This window comes from Zosterops lateralis, assembly GCF_965231275.1.
Source record: "Zosterops lateralis genome assembly, chromosome: 8".
NCBI lineage: Eukaryota > Metazoa > Chordata > Aves > Passeriformes > Zosteropidae > Zosterops > Zosterops lateralis.
In genome coordinates, this window is record NC_139768.1 from 12676915 (window position 1) to 12701495 (window position 24581).

Below are 24581 nucleotides of genomic sequence, written 5' to 3' on the forward strand. Positions count from 1 at the left end.
AAACAATAGTCTAGACTTTGAATCCAAAGCTAAATTAGGACAGTTTAACTCCTGTCTCATAGCATTGATTCACAGGCAGGACAGCAAAGCCACAGAAGTATTTTTAAAGGAAGAGCAGAGAATCAGGTGACTGTCTCAGCTGCCTCAGCCACTTTGCAGCGCTGTTGGATGCTCCAGCTGTTCAAACACGCCTGGAGGGAGCCTTGCTGAGGGAGCAGCCAGCTGGGCAGGCAGAGCCCCCAGCGCCAGCGAGGTCTCGCCGCTTCCTCTCCCGCCCGAGCTGCCACATGTGAGCGGCAGATGAAGGATGGCCCCCAGCCAGGGAAGTCAACCTGACTGCCCAGACAGGAGAGCAGGCAGGTAAAGTGAGGGGCCTCCAGAGAAGAACACGGTGCCTTTTCAAGGAGAAACAGGATCTGGGCTCCTCAGCTTCTGGCATGCCCACCTGGAGACTACTTTTGTGTGTGCTCAGCACTGAACACTTTGGTCAGGATGTCACTTGCTCTTGGATACTGTGGGTGAAAGAAGGGACCTCCAGGAAGCCATACACAGGGCTGATCAGGAAAATATAGAGCACCCTGCTCTGCACTAACTCTGCACTAAGCCCTGCTTGTTTACAAGCAAGACCCAAAACCTTTTCGCCTTTCAAATCTGAGTGAAGAAGGATGCCCACTCACCTATATTTCATTCTGTTAACTAATCCTGCCTCACAATTCATTTATGTTAAAGCACATTAAAAAACCCAAAACATTTAGCTCCTCCAACAATTAAAACGTCAGACAAGTTCTAATTCCTTAATAAGAAATTGACATAAGCCAAGTACATCTGGATGGTGTATCTGAAAAGCTCATTTTTTATTATGTACACCTTTCTTCCTGTAAAGTGAGATATAGTAACCCACATTTGAATTTTATCTTCAAGAAATAGCAAACACCCCCTTCCCAACCCATTTCCTTCCTTGGGGAAGCAAAACATAATATTCAAGCAAAAAACTGCTCTTTGGATTTTATTCAATAGGTCTTAGGACATTCTGTTTTCTGAACAGTGTTTCAGGAATCTCAATCATCCTAGTGGAAACAACCACTGAGAAAGAATGGTATGAAATACAGGGGTAAAACACTGCTCCAGGTTAAAAAATTTGCAGAGGAAGTAGAGAAATACTAATTAGAACAGAACAAACTGAAATCGAACTGAAATCCTTTGGAATGTTTGGAAGGAAACGAAAAACATGCTAGAAGAAGAGCAAGATGATGATGACTTCTTTTTTTCCCTTATAAATCATGAGGTAAGACCACTTGATGCTATTACTATTGTTGAGCAAAAATATCATGTATTTCCAGATTTTCTACTCTGCTTTTTGAAGTTATTATAGGTACTCCACTGTGTGAAATTTTAGTGCAGGATAACAAAAATCACAGCTCACCAACAGACCACTTCCTCCTCTTTTACCTTCCTTTCTTAGAATTCTTATCACTCTACATATCCTTTGCCACTAAGAAGAGCACTTACTGGCTTTACAGATTTCTGGATTGTTGTTAAAGACCAGAAAAAAAAAAATCTACAAATACTGGCAGGAATTTTTAAAGGTTTACCTTCCGTTATTAATAACTTTCTACATCTCATCTAAATTCTTAGTTTAAAATTCATTTGAGTATACTCTATTGTAAGTAAAATGTCAAACCCATTAATACAATACAGTAGAAAACTCCCAACAGTTGTGAATTATTTGCACACTCTAAGCACTAATTGAAATGTCACTGTTGTATCCATTAATCCCAAAGCATCAAAGAATAAAGCTGGGGGAGGGTGATGAGCAAGAACATAAATCACAGGCATCACAGTGAAGCCTGGAATGTGCCTGTGATGGACCTTATGAATGAAACCACATCAGCAAAGCAGTCTGAGCAAAATCTTGTGTCACTCCTTTATTCCACAGACTGCAAATGTGGTTTTTTGCAACGCACTATTCTGACAAGCTCCCATAATCACATTTAAACTACTCAAAGGGTTTCGTGCAAAACCAAGGAGTTTTTCCTAACAAGCTTTAAAAGCTTTTCAAAAAGGAAGAAATAAAGTTCATTCTATTAGCACTTACACAGCCATGCTAGAAATTACACAGTGGTGGAGAAATGCATTTTTCAGTTTTTAAGTTACTAGCTTTCTGAAACCTTCTTACTTTTACCAAAGTTTTAGTATGTCCTGTCCATGCCATATACTCAGAATGACAGCTACATATGAAAAACAATATCATCTTACAGTTATGCTATTTCATTATTTTAAAATAATGGAATGTCATAATTTTAGATCAAATAAAACTCTACTAAGATTTCTTCACTGTTTGAAGTTTCTCCTGTGCATCAACCAAAGATGGTAGACAGAAGGTAATAGAAATTAGGATGACACTAATCAGGGCACATATTAGCCTTTTCCTGAGAAGAAAAAGGTCTGAAAACAACTCAAAGACCAGATGACAGCTGGAAACAGTGGAACTTCTCCCTTCTTTGCCATGAAAATACTGTTCATACTGTAAGACCTGCAAGACATGCATTTTATCCCCTGTACTGCTAGAAATCCCAGGGTGAAACAGGGCACTGGTAATCTACAGAGAGTAGTGAAGTACTGTATTGTTCAAAGCTGATATCTTAAATATTAGAAATAGAATAGTACTGGACAAATTTTCTTCAGTGTTACACTATTTGTTCAGAAGGCACGTGATGGTTTAATGGTTGCACTAATTCAGCTTGTTAGGATGAATGATTATGTCAGTATTACAAATACTGTATAATTTCTCTTTTAACAACTGGTATCTTTTCTATATCTAGGAAACTACACAAATGCACACACTCCTATGTACCTGCCTGAAAAGTACACTGTTAAATTTGCAACATCAAGCATACTGAAAGTAAGAAAAGTCAAACCGTGATCTGTTTGGTTAACCTACACAATCACTGAATTTTAATGTCACAATCACAAATATTCTATCAATTCGACCCTAACAGTCCTGTCAGTTTGTTCCATGTGCTGAAAGGCTTTAAGGCTGGACAGTGAGGGACAGCCAGAAAGATGCCTGCTCTACTTGTTACTGAGTTCAGCTGGAATGTAACAAAGAAGGCAGGAGAAGAAAAGTTAAGTATATGGTTAAAATGTCAAAAATGCCCCTTAAGTCTGCCTCTGGACCCTCACAAGAACCTTTTGTGATGATAACCAAATTGCTTGAAATTAAATTTCCAGTTTCCCATAGGTGGCTTCTAATGGAGTAGTCATCAATTTTTTCATGTATCCAAACTAAAAGCCTCAGGATATGACTTGTATAACTGCCCCATTTTACAGCTGTCACCAAAATCATTGAGACCTATGCTTCAAACACGTAACAGGAAAGATACTTAAAAAAAAAAAAAAAATAGAGCAGAGAAATCTGAAAATACACATTGAAAAAAATCTTTAGTGAGCCTTTCCACTGTATCTCAGTCATCAACTATAAAACTAGTCCTAACACCTACTCATGGAACTTCCTTCCTACAGATTAACAGCTCACCCTGAGCCACGAGCTCCATGCAAAACTTGAGGTAATTAATCCTGCCTTCAGTGCTGTATTGAACCAATTTATAAAATAATTCTGAAGCCATGTTTTAAACAGTGACAATAAAAAACATCTGATGTTTACTAAATGAGTACTATTATTCTGCATAGTAAGGCAGCAGCAGTTCTAGGAGTGAGGAAACCCTACATAACAGCACATTTAAAATTTGTATCATAATAGATGAACTCAAGAGGAAACATTAAAATTTCATAGACATTTGACCTTTTTTCTTAACCATTAAAACATAATATTTATGTAGTAGTTTTGGACAATTTTGTACTAAACAAAATCTTTACTGGGTATAGTGATTATGATCCCATTAGGAGTAAAAACAACACATGTTTCAATTTAGATATTTAAAAAGAAAAGTTTCATTTAAGAAATTTCCCAGGAATGCCAACATACTTACTTATAAACACTTTTACAATAAGATCTACTGTAAAATTGTTTTTTAAATAAAAGACAAAGTTTTAGTAGATTATATAAAAGGATAACCATATAGCTTACATTAAATAACTTTTTTAAAGCTAAGACAAATACAGATGGGAATATATACTTACATTCACACTGTATCACATCTAAATTAAACTGCTGAATTGCTCCCATGCTTATTTGTTTTAATTCACTGTCCAGTAGCATCTGCATTAGGGACATTGAAAGATGCTGGCAGGCTGACATGCAAGCTGTCTGGGCCACTTTTCCCTAGTAGAAAAAGCAACAAGTTTTACAATAGAAACAAGTGATATGCCACCAAAGAACTGCTCATCTGATTTGATTTTAATATACATTCTAAGTCTTAATGATATAAAATCTAGATTAGGAGAGAGATCACACTTCCTTTTATTTCTTTGACCTATTAGATTTGATCAGAGAACTAGATTAAATAGATGTTCAAGCAATTATTGATATTTCTTCCAGCAATCCAACAGTCTTCATGAATACAAGGACATTTCCAACACAATGACAATTAAAGTTGCTGAAGCAAATGAACAGCTTTGTGGAGTTATTAAAATACTTTTAACCCAAACAGAACGAAAGGAAGAATGTAATGAAAATCAACATGCTGCATATTTTTAACAATAGCAAATTTTAAAAAAATTCAACTTCATATAAACAAAAATTATTGCAATTGGTTGGGGCATTTCTTGCAAAAGCTTATGCTAACTGTTGGTAGTTTAACTAATCAGATTCCATCTCAAAGTTTGTTGCTAAATTATTTTAAAAATTCAAGCTTATCCATCATCTCAGGTGCTTAATAAATCAGTGCTGTCAGTGATCAACCATTTACAAAATGAAATGCAGCCCTCTGCTGTACAAAATAGAAATAATTTCTCAATCATAGTCTAGCTGGCAATATTGCTCCGTATCATCTACATGTAATTGAGATAATTTTCCCAACATGAGATCAAAAAACAAAACAGTCAGACATTAACCTGAATAAATTATTTAAAATTTAGTATAGAAAATTTTAAAGATAACAAAATTCTACCTTAAAGATAAGAAAACCACTTGAAACCAGATACCAATCCAGCTGGCACCATTCTATTCACAGCACTGCCATCTTTTAAAACAGAGTCATCTTGGATGTCAAATGCAATTAAATGAATCTCTGTAGTTTAATGTACTGAAACCACTCTTTTCAACTGATGTGTACATCACAATGATATTGAAAGAAAGGTAGCAACATGTTTACACAAAATAAATCAACGTAACATAACAGCTACTGAAGCACACAGCACTTCTGTTTACCGGTATCCATCAGTACAGTGATGTCACCTGTTTCTCTAAACTAATGGTTCCCCAGCTGTTTTCTGCAAAGTCAGTTTGATCAATTCACTGTTGGCTCTCAGAAACACATATAAGTAATGAACAACTATAATGGACAGCTCACGGTCCCAAAGAGTTTGGAAAGTTTTGCTCCAGCATCTGAAGAGCCAGATCTTGTCCTTAATAAGTCAACTTGCTAAGATGATTGAATTTTCATGTCAGAAAATTTTCATAACAGAAAGCAATTTTGGCCCCAAATATTTTATGCTTTAAAAATACATAACTTGTTAAAAGGTAATAAAATACAGCAAATACAATGGAAAGCCTTTAATTCTCCTCATGTTCACACTGAAACATTAAATGGCTGTTGCTAATTCTTTCTTAGCATTAGGACACCTTGAATTGTAAGGAGCTTTTTATCTAAAATAACATGTCAGTTTCTTAATTGAAAATCTCAGAAAACCAAATAACATATTTGAGCAAAATAGATGAACTGACAACAAAGAATGTAAGAAACAATGCAAGAACAGCATGCTTAAAAGTCTCCCAAACCCAACAGCAATTATACTGGGAGACATGCAGCTCTAGTCCCCAAGCAGAACAATATCAATATGAATGGGGGAACAAGAAGAAAAAAAGAATAGGCAAAAAAGGAAGGAAAAAGGGAGGTGAGAAGGGGACTAAATGGGCCACAGTTCATGTAATTACAGTGTAGTGCGTTTGAAATACTTAATGGAAATGTCATTTTGATTTAATGGAACAACTAGTGCATCTCTGTTTAATGTACTGCTCCATCAAATCAGCTCCATGTCCTATTTATGCTGCCACTATAATGTAATAAAAGTTCATCCAGATTAATAGGTTGTCATGAAAAATTTTAACATTCAGTTTATTTCATATGGGAACAATGTGTACTCCTCTGTTTCTTAAATTAATGACAGAATTTTATATTTCTAAGAAGCACGTGTAGTTAATTGTTACAATCTGGCAAATATCAATAGTACTGGAGCACAAGATAATGGTTACAATACAGAAATGACACAGCTAAAGCCACTCGGACTTTAAATAACTATCAATACATGTACATTTAATGTTGATTTTAAAGTTTCATAGAATGGAAACATCCTAACATATAAATTATTTCCAACTATGTAACTTGAACTACAGGCTTATTGTTCAAATGACACATTAACAAATACTACAAGTTTACTATATATAGTTGATACTTAATAAAAAATAACTTAATATTCTCAAATTCAGAGAAAAACTAAAGGCTATGCATATCTAGCAAAATGCTGAATTTTAGCTAAGAGAAATGTGAACTGTATTGTTATCCTCTTCAAAATTCAGTGCCTCCCAGTTCAAAATACACTGGATGTATGATACCCAGAAAAGAATGAAATTAACATTTGTGTTTGAAAAATAGGATCTAGTCAAAAATTCATCTCCAAATTTACATCTACCATATCATCAATTCCTTGCCAATTTTTCATAAAGCATTTTGAAGAGGAAATACAAGTATTCATGAACACAGCAATAACATTTATTTTTCAGCGTTGAACAAATGTCAGTTAATTTATTTTAAAACGGTCTCGATGTTTGTTAATTTTGCTTTTTTTAATTACTATTATTATTTAAGGGAGTGGGGGTGGCCATGGTTATCTAGCAATTAAATACCTATATTCAACAGCACACAGAGATTCAGCAGGCTTCTCACATTTGCCCCAGTTACCTCCCATTTGGAGACACCACTATTGTCTCTGCTGTGCCTATGCTAATTGCTCCTATCTACAAAACCTATTCTTCCACTCAATCAGTGTAAAGTTTAGGAAACAAGGACCCTATTCTATAGGCAAAAACACCTGCTAACAGTGTTAAAGGCAACTGTTTTTTCACCCAGCCTTCACATTTTGCTGAAATACAAGTTTGTAAAAAGAGAAAACCCTTAGACAAACTTCTTATATTTCAAAGGAGCTTGTAAAGAGAATCTGCTGACATATTAAATCCTTTTTTATAGGACCCAAAAGCTTTTCTCCTAAGAACAATTGTAGTAAAGAGACATTTGGCTCCTAGGAAATTCCCAAAGGGTCAGCCATATGCATCCTTCCACGGCACCTTCGCGGTGCTGCTTTCTAAAACCCATGCTAGCTGTCTGAAAAGCAGCTTTCATCATTCACTGTGGTGTCAGTCAATATGATTTATGGACTGCATTCAACAAAGTCAAAGCATATAGAATGAGAAATATGACTACAATCTGCTAATTTGTTTTGTATTGAGCCACTTAGGAGTCAAAGACCTGATGTCAGGCTGAGACCAGCAACACAATTAACCAGCCAGTGACAGATTCATCCATCCTCCCTGCCAGGCTGTGCCAATCAAAGACAGCATGAAGCAGCAGTTGCAGAAGTCAGTAAGAAAACCCATTCTCTAAGTAGCCTGTGGAGGCTGTTGATTGACAGTTTTTGAATATAGCTGCAGAAAATCACCACCCCTTTACCCTCACTGCAAGCTGTGAAATGAGGCTTTTGCTGCCAATCACAGAAACAATAAAATAACACAAACTGCCATCCTCAGCATAAAAAGAAAATAACAAAACTTATCCGTTAAATCTAAGATGCTAAGGTGAAGAATTAATTTAGCAATATGAAATAACATAATGTTATTCTTTCTGAAAATACAAATACATTAAACATACAAATTTTATCACTCAAGGTTAAAAACTCCAACTTTTCAACTATTGATAGAATACAAGTATACTAAAAACATGAATGGAACTTTTAAGAATCAATTTTACTTCCAGTCTCTGCCCCAAATGCTACTGAAACAATGAAAAATACCAAATTGAAAGTAATTTGCAACAGTCTCTTTTCAATGGCCACTCTTTTTCAATTTTGTATTGACAAGGCACATATCTAGAATAAAATTTCAACTAATTCTAAACTCACATTAAAACCACTTACATATAGAACCACTATAATTTCCAGTTAACTGATCTGAAATATCAAGGTAACATTTTTCCCTAACTCTTCAAAATAAAACTAAAGAAGTTAGCTCCTTAATAACAAATTTGATCACCCAATTTATTTCATGAGATTAATGGCTGTATAATGAAATTTTAATGCGCTTTTTGATTCAAAGCATCTAATGGCACTATAAACTGCAAGATGAACTTATAATGGGACATGAACATAATCTCCAAAGACTAAATTCTTGTGAATTCAGAAAAAAGAACAATTAAAAGGTGCATGGCTTTCCAATTATAACCTTCCAAAAGACACACAGCTTCTATGTTCTACATTACTGAAATTCTGCTAGCCCTCCATCATTAAATAACCAGCAGCCTGAGACCTATACAATACTAACAGGAAATATTTCTACACAAAACACAGAGCTCATGACACCTATTGGCTCTGCAGTTCACCAGGATGCTGAGTATTCAAATGATGGAAGTGTTGACTGGAACAAACCACCACTGTCATCTAAGTCCAACCTTCTACTTGGAGCACTGTTGCCAACACTGCTTCAGGTCCATTGACCTTTTTTTCCTGTGGACCCTTCAAAGTAACTAAGGATGAGAATTTAGCAGCCTCTCTGTGCAATCTCCTTCAACACTGCACTACTCTCTTCAAGCACACCTTCCCCCGGTATCAAAGCTTCACCTCCCAAGATTCTACCTGTGACCACAGCCACGTCTGAATTTGTCAGTCCAACCACGAAGGTTGGCTCCATCAGTTTTGTATTGGTCTTCCAAGAGGTTGTAGGCTGCCACTGGATCTCTCCTCAGCCTTCTCCTAAACAGACTAAATACTCCACCTCCCTACACCTCCACTTGTGCTCTAGGCTCCTAACAACTGCTGGATCCATTCTCCAGGTTTTAATAATTTTATTAATATTAACCTCATCACTTTCATTATCACAGCAATGCTTATGCCAAATCAAAAAAATTACAACCTGAAAATAATGATGGGGTGGGAGAATTCTTGAATGCAATTCATCAGCTTCTTAAAATTTTTCTTTAAAACGCAAATAAAGAACACCAGCACACACATTCCCTTGACCCCAGACAAATGTATCAGAGGAACGATGCAACTTTCACTGATTCTTTATTCAGCTCTATCACTCCATCCTAATTCTGTATGCATGTCTCATAGCTGTATTTTGATACCTGACCTCTCTTTCAAGAGGTCTCAGTCTCTAAATTACCTCATTTGGGATGCAAGGCACACCCCATCAACCTTCTGCAAGGTCTTTAGGACTCCTGCTGTCTGTCCCAGTGTATGAAAGCCCAATGTTAGTCATTAACCTGATCCCTGCATGCATCCACACAAGGTACACAGCAAGTTATCAACAAAACAGAAAGGGTCTTTTTATTAAATGATTAAAAATTGAAGCAATAAGCCTGCAGGCAGTTAATAGTTTTTCTGTTCACATGCTTTTTTTCTTCATCTTGCATCTACTTACCGACATAGCTGCATGGTCATTGTTGTTATGCTGAGAAGGAAACCAGTAAGGCAATCAAAACAAAAAAATTAAGATGTACTGTCAACTTCAAAAAAAAAAAAAAGAATAAAAAAATTGGTAGCAATAAAAGATAAGAAAAAGCTTACAAAAAGCCCAATTATAGCCATATAATAGTAATTTTTTAAACCTCTGAACTTATATAGTATTTTGATGAAGTGTTACAAACATATTATAACTTAAATAATATTAATTTGGCAATAATATGTTTTTCGGTAATAAGGAACTGTAATATCAAAATAGCAAACTTCAAATGACAAAGTATCCATTGAAATGCCTTTTCAGAAACTTTTCATTACAAGAAAGAATATACTCCAAGTCTTAGGTTAAAAAATAAATGCCATGTTTATCTTTATGGCTTACTGAGACTATCTTTATGTTAGTGACATACTTTGTTCAAGCAAGACTTAAAACGGCTCAGGATAGAAAGGCTCTAAATACAACATGACCCATTAATAAATTTTAACATAAAACTTAAGGCAATGTAACTGTAGGGTGGAAGAAAGCTGTTTTCTTTTCCAAAATTGCTTTTTAAGTATGGTAAACACAGAGGAGAAAACTAACATGCAAAACTTGAGAGGGGAAAAAAGCTTTGGAGACACAAAACATTTCCAGTGATTCAACAGAGATATCCCAACAAACTTAGGTCACTGTGTGCAGATTCAGTACAGTTCATGGTCTACCATGATTTAAAGCTCTAATATTCCAATGAAAATAGTACAAATTGCATAAAACAGATATACAACGTAAGATGCATTTTTGAAAAGTTATGCCTACATTGGTACAGAAATACTTCAGTACAGCCTCACATGAAAGCACAAAGGGAGACACATCCCTGTGCATTTACACAGCATTATACATATAGCAAAAATAAAACAAGATTCTAATGACAGGAACCTGATGACTGCAACAAAAAAAAAATTGTTAAAGAACATGTTATAACACTTCTACGGGCAGACCAGCGTTTGAAACAACACCAAAGAGAAAGTCGGTGATCCTGGAGTGTGACAACAAAGAACTAGTGTGGCCAACTTGTGTCCCCAGTCCTACCCCAATGCCCTCTAACACAATTGGGTGTGTGCAGGTAGAAGAGAAGAGACCTCTCTACTTGTCCTCCTCTTTTGCTTATTAGAATTGTGGCCAGTGTGCTAGGAATTTGTTCTTTGACTTCTAATTACAGAAAAGGTTCTGATAAACAATTTTGAGCAGTGGAATGTTTCTGCCAGCCATACAAAAATTATTATGGAAATGACACTATGATATTAATGGAATGATTAATTAATAAAAACTAATCCGAAAACTATTCCAAACCTTAATCATAGCATGTGAAAATCTAGCTTAGTTTCCCTCCAAAGCACGTACTATTTTAATGAGTCTTATAGAAGCTGGGTCTGGGCTAATCTTGGAAAATACTTTCATTATGAATTTTCTTTTAACAAAAATAACTTACTCATACAAATCTAACTAGACTTACTATAGTGTGCACACATTTTCATATAAACTCCACAGCTCACACACAGTGTTCACAGGACTGTATGTTTCTACAGTTGGCCAAGATAGAACAGGGAATGAGATGCAGGATAAGTTAAAAAATACAATAAACCTCTTGCCACAGCAGACTACTTGTCCATAGAGTTCTACATCCTGCCTGTTACCTGACCAGAGTGTGAAATTTCAGAATAACCTCTCTATAGGAACTAGCTTTCTCTAAAGGCTGACTTGTACCCCCAGACACATAATTCTGTATCTTCCACACTTCTTAAGTCCTAATGCCACAGCTGCTTCTTTGCATTCCTCTCAATGCATTAATTCATTTTGTCTGTGGCTCATTTCTGAACAGCCATTTAGCAACATACATTCATGACAGACTTCTGTACATCCTGCTCTACAAATTTCACATCCCTTAACTGCCATATGCACATGGCCACTGAGGAGCACTGCCATTTGTTCACACTGCTTTGTGTATACGAAGTTACAATGAATTACACTATCTAACAAACTTGCTATTCTTTATCAAAAAACGCTCCACTGATTTGGCACAGAAGCACATGCCTCACATGACACATTCACATCAGTACCACATGATACATTTTGAGTGGGCTTTGTCTTTGAGTCAGTTAAAAGAATAGGAGACTGAAGAATCACAGACTCTGTGTAAGAACCAGAAGACAAGATAAGCCTGCTAGCAACTTCAACATCTTGCTGTGCATGTAAAGAAATTTTTTCTTTCAGTCTGAAGCCTCGAAACATCCTATGCATTGAGGACTTATTCTTTATAAGCATTGCAGTGGGTAAAGCACTCAGACATCAGTGTGACTGTAGCAACCAAGAACAAGCTGATAAAAAGCAGATGTAGCTTGAATTACTTACTGAAGTTACTCCAGATCTATAAAGCTATATGATGGTATCATTATGATATAATCATAATGATATCAGGATATATGATGATATTATTATGATGTTAAGCCAAACTAGAAATAGTCTATTTTATCTGAAAGCAAGGGGAAGTCAGACAACAGAATGTAACAATTCACACATAAGACAGGTTAACAGTCCCCTTTTTCCTGGGACAAAATAACACAGGATATATTTAAATATGAAAAAGGATTCATTCAAGGAAGCTCTGTTAACTAGAATCAAGTAATTTTTATGATCAAATATTTTTATGATGAAAAATATTTAGCAAAAAACCTTGGAGAATACAAGACCTTCATAATCTTATACACAAATGTAGGATTTATACCAATTCTGCATTTTTTGAACCAATGCATGTGCACACAAAACCAAGTTGATTAACCAAAAAGTCTCTAGTAAACTGCATGAGTTCTCACACTATTTGTAAATAAGTTGCTGATAACAGTATTTAGACTAAAGTATTTGAAAGTATTTTCTAAGTATTCTGATGGGTAAGTTCCACCAATCTACTCATACAGATTTGACAATACTTCTGTGCTGAGAAAAACTTAAAGATACATCTGTCAGCATGTGCACAAATCAAAGATCAGAACCTTTTGTTCAAACCTTACTGTTCTAAAATAAAATTGTGTTCAAATAGTTTGAAATTAAACTTAATTTTGAACACTTACAGGTAAATGAGTAAAAACTTGAAACGTGCTTCTCAAAAAGTTAATTAGGTCCATTAAATATCCACTGGCTCTTCCATCTGACTCAGACATTGTCCAATCATAATCAGCAATCTGAATAAATTCATCTATTTTTTGGTTAAGTTTTGTATATATTTCTCCTTCTGCAGCATGCCTTGCATCCTGAAAAAAAAAAAGTGCAATGATTGTCAGAATTCTACAATATTATTAAATGCAGATAAAATTACATCCATCAACAAAATTGAAGTCTTGTGTTTTTCTTAGATTAAAAAATATTTTATAGAAACTGGTACTTTAATGTCTGTCTTGTCACTGAGGCTGTGGTTTTTGAAACACTCCCATCACACATACTGTAGGTGTTTATGAGTACTTACAGAATAATCAAAGTTTTCAGACAAGTTATTTTGAAAATAAAGCAATTTGTTTGTTTTCTTCATAACAACCATCTTTATTTCAGCCTTACAAATTTATCAACCCTGACGCAAAGTTGATTTCTCTTTTACAAAGAAAATAGCAAAAGAACCTAATAATTTTGTCTTTTATAGACAGAGGTCAAGCAATCATATGATTTTTATGTAATTATTGTCTTAAAGCTGCACATCTGAAGAATACTTAAAACTTTTCATCCTCCTTTAAATATCCTGATCATCACACACCACAATGCAGAACACTCCCCTACTTGCTCCTACTTTTGTTCTGCCACACCCTGAATTCTATTTTCTGGAACAGCAAAGTTCTGCATTTACTGTGAACTGAGTTCACAATGCTGTCTCTGCCTCGTTTGTACAGGGAACATCCTCAGAGATGCAACAAGATCTATGTGCAGATGCTTGTGTGTGTGTTGCTGGAAAGTTGTGCTTTTGCCAGCCTGGAGTTTAAAGATACTGAGTATCTTTCTAACTTTGGCTCAACATAAAATTTGCTTCACTGACATGGAGAAATAATTCAAGTAAGACATCTGATTTAAACCAAATGGATCAGTTGCTTAAGGATCAGTTTTAAGAGGATAAAAATATCCTGGATATACTGAAGCAGCAAAAAAGCAGATGAAACTCCCATCACTACTTTCCTCTAGAAGAAAGCCATCCAAAAACGCATTTGAGAAAAGCATGAGTAAGAAAGGCAAAAAGAAAAAATAAAAATATTCACATTTATCTGAGCTTAAAGGTGTCCTCAAACTGAGTGTGCCAAATTTAGTCTTCAATCAGGCCCTAGGCTGACAGGCACTTCAGCAGTAAGCAAGAAAGTATGCGGCCCTGCCATAAATGAGTATCGAAGTATGATTCGCTAAAAGTAACACTTTTACTGCCAAACCAACTTGAGAAAGCCTCCACTAAACAGCTCTGCAAATCCAACATGGAAGAATCTGGCAACCTGTCATCATGTCAAAGGAATATGTGGATAGCCACAGTTTTGTAGATGGCCATGACTAAGAAAGTTTCAATTAAGAGTCAAGTCTACATTTAAAGTTTCTATTTACAACAAAACCTCAGCTGCAACAATTCATAGTGATGGGACTTGCAAATATATCTGCTTAGATTTAGAGAAAAATTGCTTTTTTTTTGTTGTTGTTCAGGTTTGGATTTTTTTAAATCTAAGACATTCGTGGAGTGATTGTATCACCTTTAACAGTTAAAATTATTTTCTGACATTAGCAAGACTAGTCCTCATGGTTTTGTCTTGCATTAAAAAAAATACACTGTAGATGTAAAAGCTCACCTCAAGGAATCTAAACGTGACCAATGCTGCTAATAAAAGGAGATTTTTGACCACTCTGAGAGAACGGAGGTGACACAATTTGCCACCAGGAGATGAATTTAATAACAGGAGAACATACCAAACTCTGTGAGAGCCCAGTTGGGGAACTGTGAGCAGTTTTTCATTACAATAGAGAAGGACAAAAAGAGGGATTAACAAGAAAAGCATTTTCTACTATAATTGGAGAACATTGTGCTAACAAGTTCTCGAGGCAAGTAGACAGGACAGAAACCACACACACAAAAAACTCCTTCTGTTTGTCAGCATTTATCCCATATTTTTCCAAAGTGCATACATGCTAAACTCACTAAGAACAGACACAGTACTGAATCTCTCCAACAGAACTTAGTTTGTAGGAGTGTTAAAGCATAAGCAATCTACAAAAAATATAACACAACTTGCAAATGCACTTACTAAATGAAATTTAAGGATAAAGAATGTATCACCTCTTAATGATATCAAAGACTACGGCTGTATTAAGTGGTTTTGAATGCATGTTTGATTGGTAAAAAGATAATGAATTGCCCTTAGAGGAAAATAGCTACAGATACACAAATTCCAAGACACATATGCACTACTGGTACAGAAGCAAACTAGGCACCCTAGACCAAAATTAGTAATACTGCTGGGAGGGCAACGGTAACCAAGTATGGTTGCTGGGCCACAACCTTTCCATCTTACCTTATGCACTAAATCCTTAGCAAAGCAAGCAACAGCTAATGGGAGAATCGTCAGCTATCAACTGGAAGTATGAAGTGTCTTGCAATGATGATATTTTATTCCACCTCACCCACCTTTTGACAGCTATGCCAGAGGGTACATTACAGTAGGATAGGCTACATATACAATCAAGAGATAAAATGAATTTCAGAAAATAGAACTCTCTCAATAGGATCAATCCTTTTTATCCCATAAATACAAGAAATCACTCTCCTTTGTTTCAGTGTGCATGGAAAAATGCCAAATAACTAGAATTCAACTTGCAGCTGCTGTAGGATCCTTGATGACTTTTACTTTTGTTTTGTGGTTTAAATTCTAAAAATATCATAGAATAATTTTAGTTCAAGCACTAGTTGTTAATACTTCTTTTATACTAATACTTACACCCTTTGAAAATACATCACAAAGTAATTCTACTGTAGAATAAAAAATAGATACAAACATTTTAGATTAAGGTAGCTGGTTTGCTTGATTCCATTCAGAAAGAGGGAGAAGTTACACAAACTGCAGCTTAATCTATTAAAAGCTTTTGGTGAAGTTAAGCTTTGACTGCCATTTCCCAACTTAATAAAAAATGCACTTGAAAGATAATATTGAGGCTTCTCACATACTGACATATTCCAGATCATACTAATAAGACAAAAAAACACTCTTTATCTGCTCAGTGTTACAATTGAACGCTTGAGAGTTCAGAATTATTTTAGAGACAAAGATGAGAAGATATGCAACTTTGCTCTCACCCTTGTTTTAAAATGCTTCATTTACATAACTTTTCAGACATAGTCATATAATGGATGAGATATACCATACCTTAAATGTAGAAAGTCCATAAAGTCTTGCAGTGTGAACAGTCAATTGTGAAATATTTGTAATGTTAGATATAAAATCCTCAAGGTATTTACAGGCTTGCTCCAAGTGTGTTGTGTTTATAATAATTTGAACAAGCTATAAGAGATAAAAAATACTTGTAAAAAACTTTTTATATCACCTATTGTCATTTAATTTTGTAAATGGTTACTTCTTTCAGGAACAATGCTACTAGAAATTCATTTCAGTATTTCAGGTTGCTACCTATTTCCTGTTAGTTTTCAAGTTTGCTTTCAAATACCACTAAGGAGTAATAATGTAGCTTAAAGACCAATTACACCATTTCAAAAACAAAGATTTCAGACACCTACTCAGTGAAATAAATCCAATTGATAGTTTAGAATTAAAAAAGGGAAAATAAAGGAAAATATATTGCTGAAATATAATCACTAAATTGTGCCATTTGCTTGTTTTTTAAATCTACTGCTCTTAAAAAGTCACAACACTGTCTGCAGAATGATGCATTCAAGTATATGTTATATCCCACTCCACTCTATTTTTCATAGAAAGAAAGAGAAACTCAACATTAGTGGTACTAACTGCTAGACAGAACACACAAATCATACTCTGCATGTAAACAAAATATGAATGTCTTTGGCTTATTTCCTGCAACTCTCTGTTTATCATAAAAACCGCAAAACTCTTTCATTGTCACGTCTCTCAAAAGGCATCCCTGGGCCCAGCTAGAACCAACATTGTATTGTTCTTATATATGTAATAGATATCGATGTTTTTTATACTTATTTTCATTTTTAATCTTAAAACAAACACTACTTGATTTTCTCTTACTGTGGTGTCAATATCGACATTTACAAAAACAGTTGCAGCATGGATTGTTTTAAAATCCATGGTTCTGGATATGTGTTTCAAAACTTACCTCTGTTAAACCTATATGAGGTTTTTTAATTAGGTTCTGTAAACAGCTACTTAGAGTTCTTGTAAGCAGCAAATTTGTAGATTTTCTGAGCATATCATCTATTTCTGTTGAACTGAAAAAAAAAGTTTATTCTTATAATTATTCTGTAGGCAGCAATACTTTGACAGTAATACTTAATAATCTTAATTTCTTCCCTGCAAAGGGAGCTTTTGATGCTAAGAATTCTCTATGTGGATTTAAATTCTGGTTGCTTCAAGTTTTCTGTGATCTAGCAGATAGAACACCTCCTTCCACCTATCCAATTATCCATTAACTGAATTTCAACACTGAAGAAAAATCTGTTATTTTTAGATTTTGGACATGTTTATTGACACAGCAGTTCGTAAAGATTAATTTGTGGGTTTTAATGAGTTACTAAGGAGGTCAACATGTGCTCATTAGTACGTGTAAATTATAAACAGTATCAATTAAGAATGTGTGAAAGGGAGTAATTTACATCTTTAACAGTGCAGAAGTGGGTGACAAGGCCACAAATACCTTCCAGATTTCAGATCTCTGAATTCTATTTTATGTAATTAAAACTAAGCTTTTGAAGGCCAGAAGAGGAAAGGAAATGGGTGAATTGTGATGTTTTCCATCAGAAAAAGCTGGGATAGGAGAGGGAGTGAACATGCAGGCAGCACATTTTGTCACAGGAGAAACCAATGCAAAGGAAACGCAAAGCACTGAGTAGGGAAACACTAGGAGGTAATCAGGGATGATAAACAATTACTCCTGAAATGGTCAGTATGAAACTATACATTTCAATCTTTACATGCTTTGTTAAATAAATAAATTCTCTAGATCATTCAAACTGGTCAATACTGTCCAAAGAACCCTAGCAGTGTTTTAAACTGCTTACCACACCAAGCAATGCTCACCGATGCACATATTATATAGTTTATAGATTAAATACATATGAAAAATCACATATGTAAATTACGAAACAAGCAAATCAAACAAGTACACAAGAAAGTGTATTTTCATTTTAGTACATATTTTTAGGTTGCTGAAAAGCCACAAGCTACTTTACAGCGACATTCCTGACAGTCCAAGCTTACCTGCGGTGAAGTGACTCTGAAAACTTAAGGCTTGCATAAATAAATTCCTTCACCTGCATATAAATCTGAGGCACTGACTGAGACATTGGAAGCTTCTTTGGAAAGGACTGCTGAGAAAATAAAAGATAATACTGTCTTAGACTTGAAACTGATTCCAACAAGAGCTTGGTACTAAACACAACAATTAGAAAGCCACTTAACATTATCAACATTTTAATCTATTTAAATCTCTTCTGATTTTCATCAAATACAAAGCTGCATGTGTTGAGCTGTTTAACATCTGTTTAAATCGCTTATAAGCAGAATAGAATTTTATCACTTCTTTAAATTATGATAAAGTTTGGAGATTTTATGTAATTCAAGATGCCCCTGCAGAAAGCAATTTATAAACACACATTAAAAAACAAGTCACAAACTGCTTTTAATCTGAATGAAAAAGATAGAAGTAATTGGGATAAGAGGATCAAAAATACAAAGTTTTCTTTACCAAAGGAAGCAGTGCAAAAAAAAAGTTCGAGAAGTTCAACACTTCTGTGACTCTCTCAAAGTATCTTGAGGATGCTCAGACTATTTTTTTAAGGTTCACAAAACCAAAGCAGTTTGAATTATTTTCAGGAATTTGGACTAACATGTGGGAAATAGTAGTAAGATTGTAATAATAAAATCATGCTTCTTGCTTTGATTTTAAAGCTGATATTGTATTTGGGAGAACAAAAGTGAATAATTCTATTAAATCTACACAGCTTAAATAGGTATTTCTGCACTGAACACATCATTTTTGACATTTACAAAAAATTATTTTTCTGTTTATGACTAATGTATGAGAAAAATAATCAACAACTGGTATCATCCATGAATAATTGAATTTCTCTTTAGAAAAAAAAGCATCCATCAACAACAGAAAAAGCCTTGGAGTAATCATAGATACATGTATAGCAGATAAAACTGTTTAGTACAAAATAAAAATTTCTGCACTTTATTAGCAAAATATGCCATGCTAAATAGTACTCAGGGCATAGTATACCTCCAACACTGTAATGGATTTCCATTATATTTAAATTATTTTAGTATTATAATGGCTAAGTAAATTAATTTGATGGATGGATGCATCCAGAAAGCACTCTGGAATCTCATTCAAAAATCAGCATATAAACCTCCTTTAATTTTGCACCTTCCTTGCAACACTTCATTAATGACATGCAGCTGTTACAATTGCTGGCAAATCCCTGCTGAAGCACAGAATTAAAATAGCTTTTCACTTTTTCAGGTATCCGTGGCAATAGATCTTGTGGAAAACAGCTTCCCCCTAGAGCAGTTACTCCCACTGTCAGGTGGTTCTGAGACTTAGTGCCCCTCTACAGACTCCTTCACGAGCTCTCATTTCTTCACTGGTATTTCTAAAATCATTCTTGAATAGCAGAACAGGTTAATCACCTTTCTGTGAAGAGTCTGTAGTGAAAGAATGGCTGTGGCTACAAAAGGACATCCTACTGCAGTGCTATCACAGCAGAATTATTCACAGTCCCTTCATGTTTATTTTGCCCCACATGCTCCAACACAAATATTTAAATTTAAAAGTGAAATACAGAAATTGTCTCTGACCAATGCATTTTTGCAATACAACAATGTATACTGAGTAATTAAACACAAGTTGTAGCAAAATTTAGCTAAAGACAGATTGCATTATAATTACATAAGGACCTAATCAATTAAAATCTATTATTAATTTGTTTACAAAACAGTGGGTTTCATTATTCGCAAAAACATCTGAGCAAATGACTCATCTTTCATTTTCATATTTACTTATGACTAGATAATTACACACAAGGAAGGTGATTTAGCCTCTTAATCGACCTAGCTTTTCAAATTTTAATTGTTTTTTAATTAGAGAAATCATTACTGTCCCTAGTGTCTTCAACTAGATTTCCACAAACTTTAGTAACATAAAAGTTTCCCTTACCTTATCCAGTTCTGGATCTTGAAAAGGAAATTTGCTTATAACAATTCTGTATTCCTCTTCATTTGCTACTGGGATAGGGCTGTAGTTGTCTGCTTCAAAAATATCCCTGGTGAGTAAGTGAAGTGAAAAAAAATTGGACATATAACTTACAGTATTTTCTGGTGTTAAAATGTGTAAAAAAATTAGAAATTTTAGCAGCACACTTAGGTCTGCATCTCCAAAAAGTTTTAAGAACTTTACACATCCCAAGCATTTTTGATTACTTTGGAAATACTTCATATATGTTAACTCTTTACAGTATGTCTAATCACAGAGGAAAAAAAAAAAAAACCCTAAAGTGTTTTCATATCTGCCTAATACAGCAAAGGAATCTTAGAGCAACTAATCCACTCCAGAGCAAACCATAATATACCTACTGATTAAGGAAACCTGCACTTCTCCTACACTAAAGCTGATATTCAGTGTCTCACTTTGGCATCAGAGCTACATATGGACAACGGAGATGATTGAGAGAACCTCAAGCAGGATATGGCCACGGCACTGTTTGGACACCCTCTGCACTTCTGTACTAGTCAAATGTCTGTAATAGAAGCACAGGGAACTGGAGAACCTTAAGTAGTCAATTTAATATTGAAGTCTTCCATAATAAAGCCTTTTATGGCAAACAATTTCTGCACATTGAGACATCACACCCTATCTGCAAATAGGCTTTGGAGTACAGCCTCAGGTTGACATATTTCTGGGTTTAGATTTTATTCAATCAAATGATTCCAAGGAACTGGTCGAAAATGTCCTTCATTAAAAAATTAAGACATAGTCAATGTCAGTAGTTTGTCAGGCAAACATGCATATCAGCCAACAGTAAACATTAAGACAAATTAAATTAGGAACCTAAAGCCCTATTGCAATAACCTGAAATTGTCAGATTCCTAAAGAAGAGAAACAGATGTCTCTCTCATGCATGTTTCTCCAATAATGTCCCTTTGGAGACCTTCCTTCTTTCCATTAACCATAGAAGCAGTACTTGCTGTCTCTTCTTCTAACTAGTCGTTACATGTGATGCATATCTTAGTCCTAACCAACCTGAAATTCATAGACAACACTTGAGTTAACAAATACTTTCTGAATTACATCATAAAAACTTGAGCTCAAACAAAAACAATAGATGCAATATTGCATCTATTTGATATACTAACCTGAACAATCCAGACCATTTTTTAAGAAGTGTTTCATTGTATTGGTCTCTTATTTCAAATAAAAGATCAAATAATCGGTTCACAGGAAAACCATAGCCCTAAGGGATGAAAATGAAGAGGGGATAGTTCAAGAACCAGTACACTCAATTCCTACCACAACACTTCAGAAGTCTGAGGTGAGATTTACACTCGACTTTATCATCTCTATAACACAAATTACAGTACTTGAAGCACACTATTACATGTTGACTTATTAAATTTTTAGCAAAGTATTTATCCTGTGCATTGGGAAATTTGCCCCATTTCTCCTTGTTTGTTAAAAACTGCAAGAATACTCTCCAGTGATGCTCACATAGTCTTTCAGCTAAAGAGTTAATGGTAACTGGAATGATATTCTTTTTTAAGATGAGAAGTAAAGCATTTTTAAAAGACAAGTGTGTACAAATTACAAAACTATTTTGCATAGATATGAATAACTGATGTGTGCTGGATAGCCCAGAACACATATGTTCAGTTCATAATACTGAAAATGAGGATCTAAGACAAGAAATACATTTTTAATACTACTGTGCAATTTGGGGTTTGATTTGTAGATATGATTCACGAAAATGCAAACATTGCACTCACCTAAAGTTAAAACCTGACTACAAGAATTTCAGTTAAAATAATAATTTAATAAGTATGTACCTGCAAAGTATCAGCAAATACTACAATGAGATTCTTCAGTTCCAGAACAAGGTCAGGATCACTGCAATATGACTGAAATTGAGAAATTCTGGTTTTATTAAAAGTATTTAACATTTTCAAAGGATAGTATCACAAGTTAAACTTCTCCTTAGCGAAAAACAATTTAGTCTTGTTTGTCTTTACTTAGTCCAGCTATAGAAAAGTATTCATTAAATTTTTATATAACTATCAATGGTGTAAAAATTCAGAAAACGTCAACTAAAATATGAGATTAAAATAATACCAGCATGGTGTACTGGAACAGAAAATCAGCAAATTACGTTTATTTTAGTGGAACATAAGCACACTTGGCTGAATCAGTATCAGAGAGGTTCCACAGGACATTCTTTTGACCACCAAGCCTGGGTCTAACTAATCCCACCTCAAACAGTTTTTTCCAGCAGTATAGGTAAAACTTATTAAAATATTTTCTAAACAATTTCAAATTTAAATTGGATAATAACAAGGTCAAGACATTAAGTTATTTACTAGATGACTGAAACTGAAATTTGATTTTCAGAGGTGTAGAGTCATACAACTAAGGCTTTCACCCCAGCTTCATTATTTGAAATACTGGATAAAGTAAAAAAAGATTTCTATTGAAATAATTTAGAGCTGTGAATATAGTATTGGTTGAAGACAATATACACTTGTTTCACCTTTCTTGAAGTTTTGCTCTTAGCACACTTCATTAAAAGGAAGGGTTTGGTTTATTTATCTAAACATTAGTCTTCAGTAGGATGATGTTAGAGAGAAGCTGATAGAATTGGGTTTCATAGGAGTTAAGCATATAGAGAAGAAATAGTGACCAAGAACATGAAAAGACTTTGAAGAGTTCTGTAGAGATTACATTACTTTCAACTTTTAAATCATCATATTCTCATATAGGTGTATAAATTCACATGGGGACAATTAACTAGCAAAGTATTTAGCTTTAAAAAATGCTGGATGAATATATCTCAATAATCCTCTCAAAAGAAGTAAAAAAGTATGAGAACATCGCATGTACCACTGCTAATAAGGGTCCTATGATAATTGTGGTTGCAGTCTCAACTTCTTCCCCATTTTTCCTCAGTATATTTGAAATACATTTTTTTTCTTGAATTAAAGATCAGTTTTAAATAACAATAAAAATAACCTTCCATAAAGGAAATGCTGCTTGCAAACATTAAAGAGGGAAAGATAAAGTTCTCGTGTTGTTTCCGACAGTAAAAGTTACACCAATAGTAAACTCTGAAGCAATTATCAGTCAGTCTGAGTAAACAATGTGTATTCCATTGGTTTTTCACAGAGAAATAAGAAATAGCATCCAGCATCACTGCAGCTAAAGTAGGAATATAACTTTAGGAGACACACTTGAATGCACTGAAATACCCAAGTGATACAGAATTTTTCTAATACCTTTACTTCAACATAAACATAACACTACTATAGCATTGAAGAGAGAGCTGCAAGGGTTTTGCTGGTGGAGTTTATTTTGGAAACACAGCATTTGGAATGATAATTAGGAACTATTTCCTGGTGGTGCTTTCAGTGCTGAACTATTCAATCTGATCTAATGAAGAGGTCAGTTGAGACTAATGAGGAAGGATTGCAATAATAACAGCAGATTAACTCTGCATATTCTAAACTGCTGGACTAAGAGGAGGTTTGGAAGACCCAGTGAGTTGTAAATCAGCGGAGGATTATGCAAATAGCCCATGGCTGCGGATCACAGCCTGATACTGTTGGGAAAAACAAAAGCTTGGCAGGCTCCCTCCCAAATCTGAGCAATTTTTAATCACAAGAAAAAGAAAACATGAGAGAGGTGTAATTTTTCACTTTGTTGCTATCCCAGCCTTAAATACATAGAGCTCTAAACTAAGAGGATTTAAACTGCAATACTGACAAAACTTCTCACTTACTGAATGCGTTCTAAGAACAGCAATGATCTTGGAAAGGGCCATGTTCCAGAGTTCATCAGTGTATGTCCTAGTTACCAGTCCTTGGGTTACATGTAAAATGTGGTCTTCTACTACAAAGAAACTAAAACAAAATAATACTCAAATTATTATGTTCTTTCTAATACTAGAGCAAATACTACCCTTCACACCCATGCATAGCCAAAACCTTCCCCACTGGAGCAGTGACACTTCAGTAGGTCTGGTGCTGTGCTTCACCCAGAATGAAGTAAAAATGTGAAAAGTTTGTTTCATGTCATCTGGAGCCCAGACTGCTGGAAAGTCCTTGTAGGGCACTGTGCTGGTAGGATCTGGATGCTCTTTCCTGCTCAGATCCAGCAATAACTATCCACATGATTTGCACAAACTGAATCTTGCAGAAGAAAGTTCTTGGACAATAGGCAAACACAGATTGAATTAAGAATCAACACAGTAAAACTGAAATAAATTTTCATTTAGAAAACTTAC

General features: G+C 34.8%; 1 protein-coding gene across 4 annotated transcripts in view; it reads right to left on the reverse strand.

The window, feature by feature from the left end:
* The window catches only part of EXOC6 (exocyst complex component 6), a gene marked incomplete at its 3' end in the record, with an annotated part of 86740 nt that overhangs the window by 28210 nt on the left and 33949 nt on the right, over window positions 1-24581 (reverse strand). For 2 of the 4 annotated variants that reach the window (XM_083866011.1, XM_083866008.1), the window contains exons 11-19: window positions 24078-24198; window positions 22135-22206; window positions 21448-21545; window positions 20252-20357; window positions 18292-18398; window positions 17192-17303; window positions 16258-16392; window positions 12952-13131; window positions 4141-4282 (exon numbers count right to left, since the gene is read on the reverse strand). In XM_083866011.1, coding sequence (XP_083722137.1) covers window positions 4141-4282; window positions 12952-13131; window positions 16258-16392; window positions 17192-17303; window positions 18292-18398; window positions 20252-20357; window positions 21448-21545; window positions 22135-22206; window positions 24078-24198 — 1073 coding nt within the window. Of the gene's footprint in view, window positions 1-4140; window positions 4283-9808; window positions 9894-12951; window positions 13132-16257; window positions 16393-17191; window positions 17304-18291; window positions 18402-20251; window positions 20358-21447; window positions 21546-22134; window positions 22207-24077; window positions 24199-24581 lie in introns of those variants that run through there. The other 2 variants (XM_083866009.1, XM_083866010.1) reach the window with 2 other exon arrangements.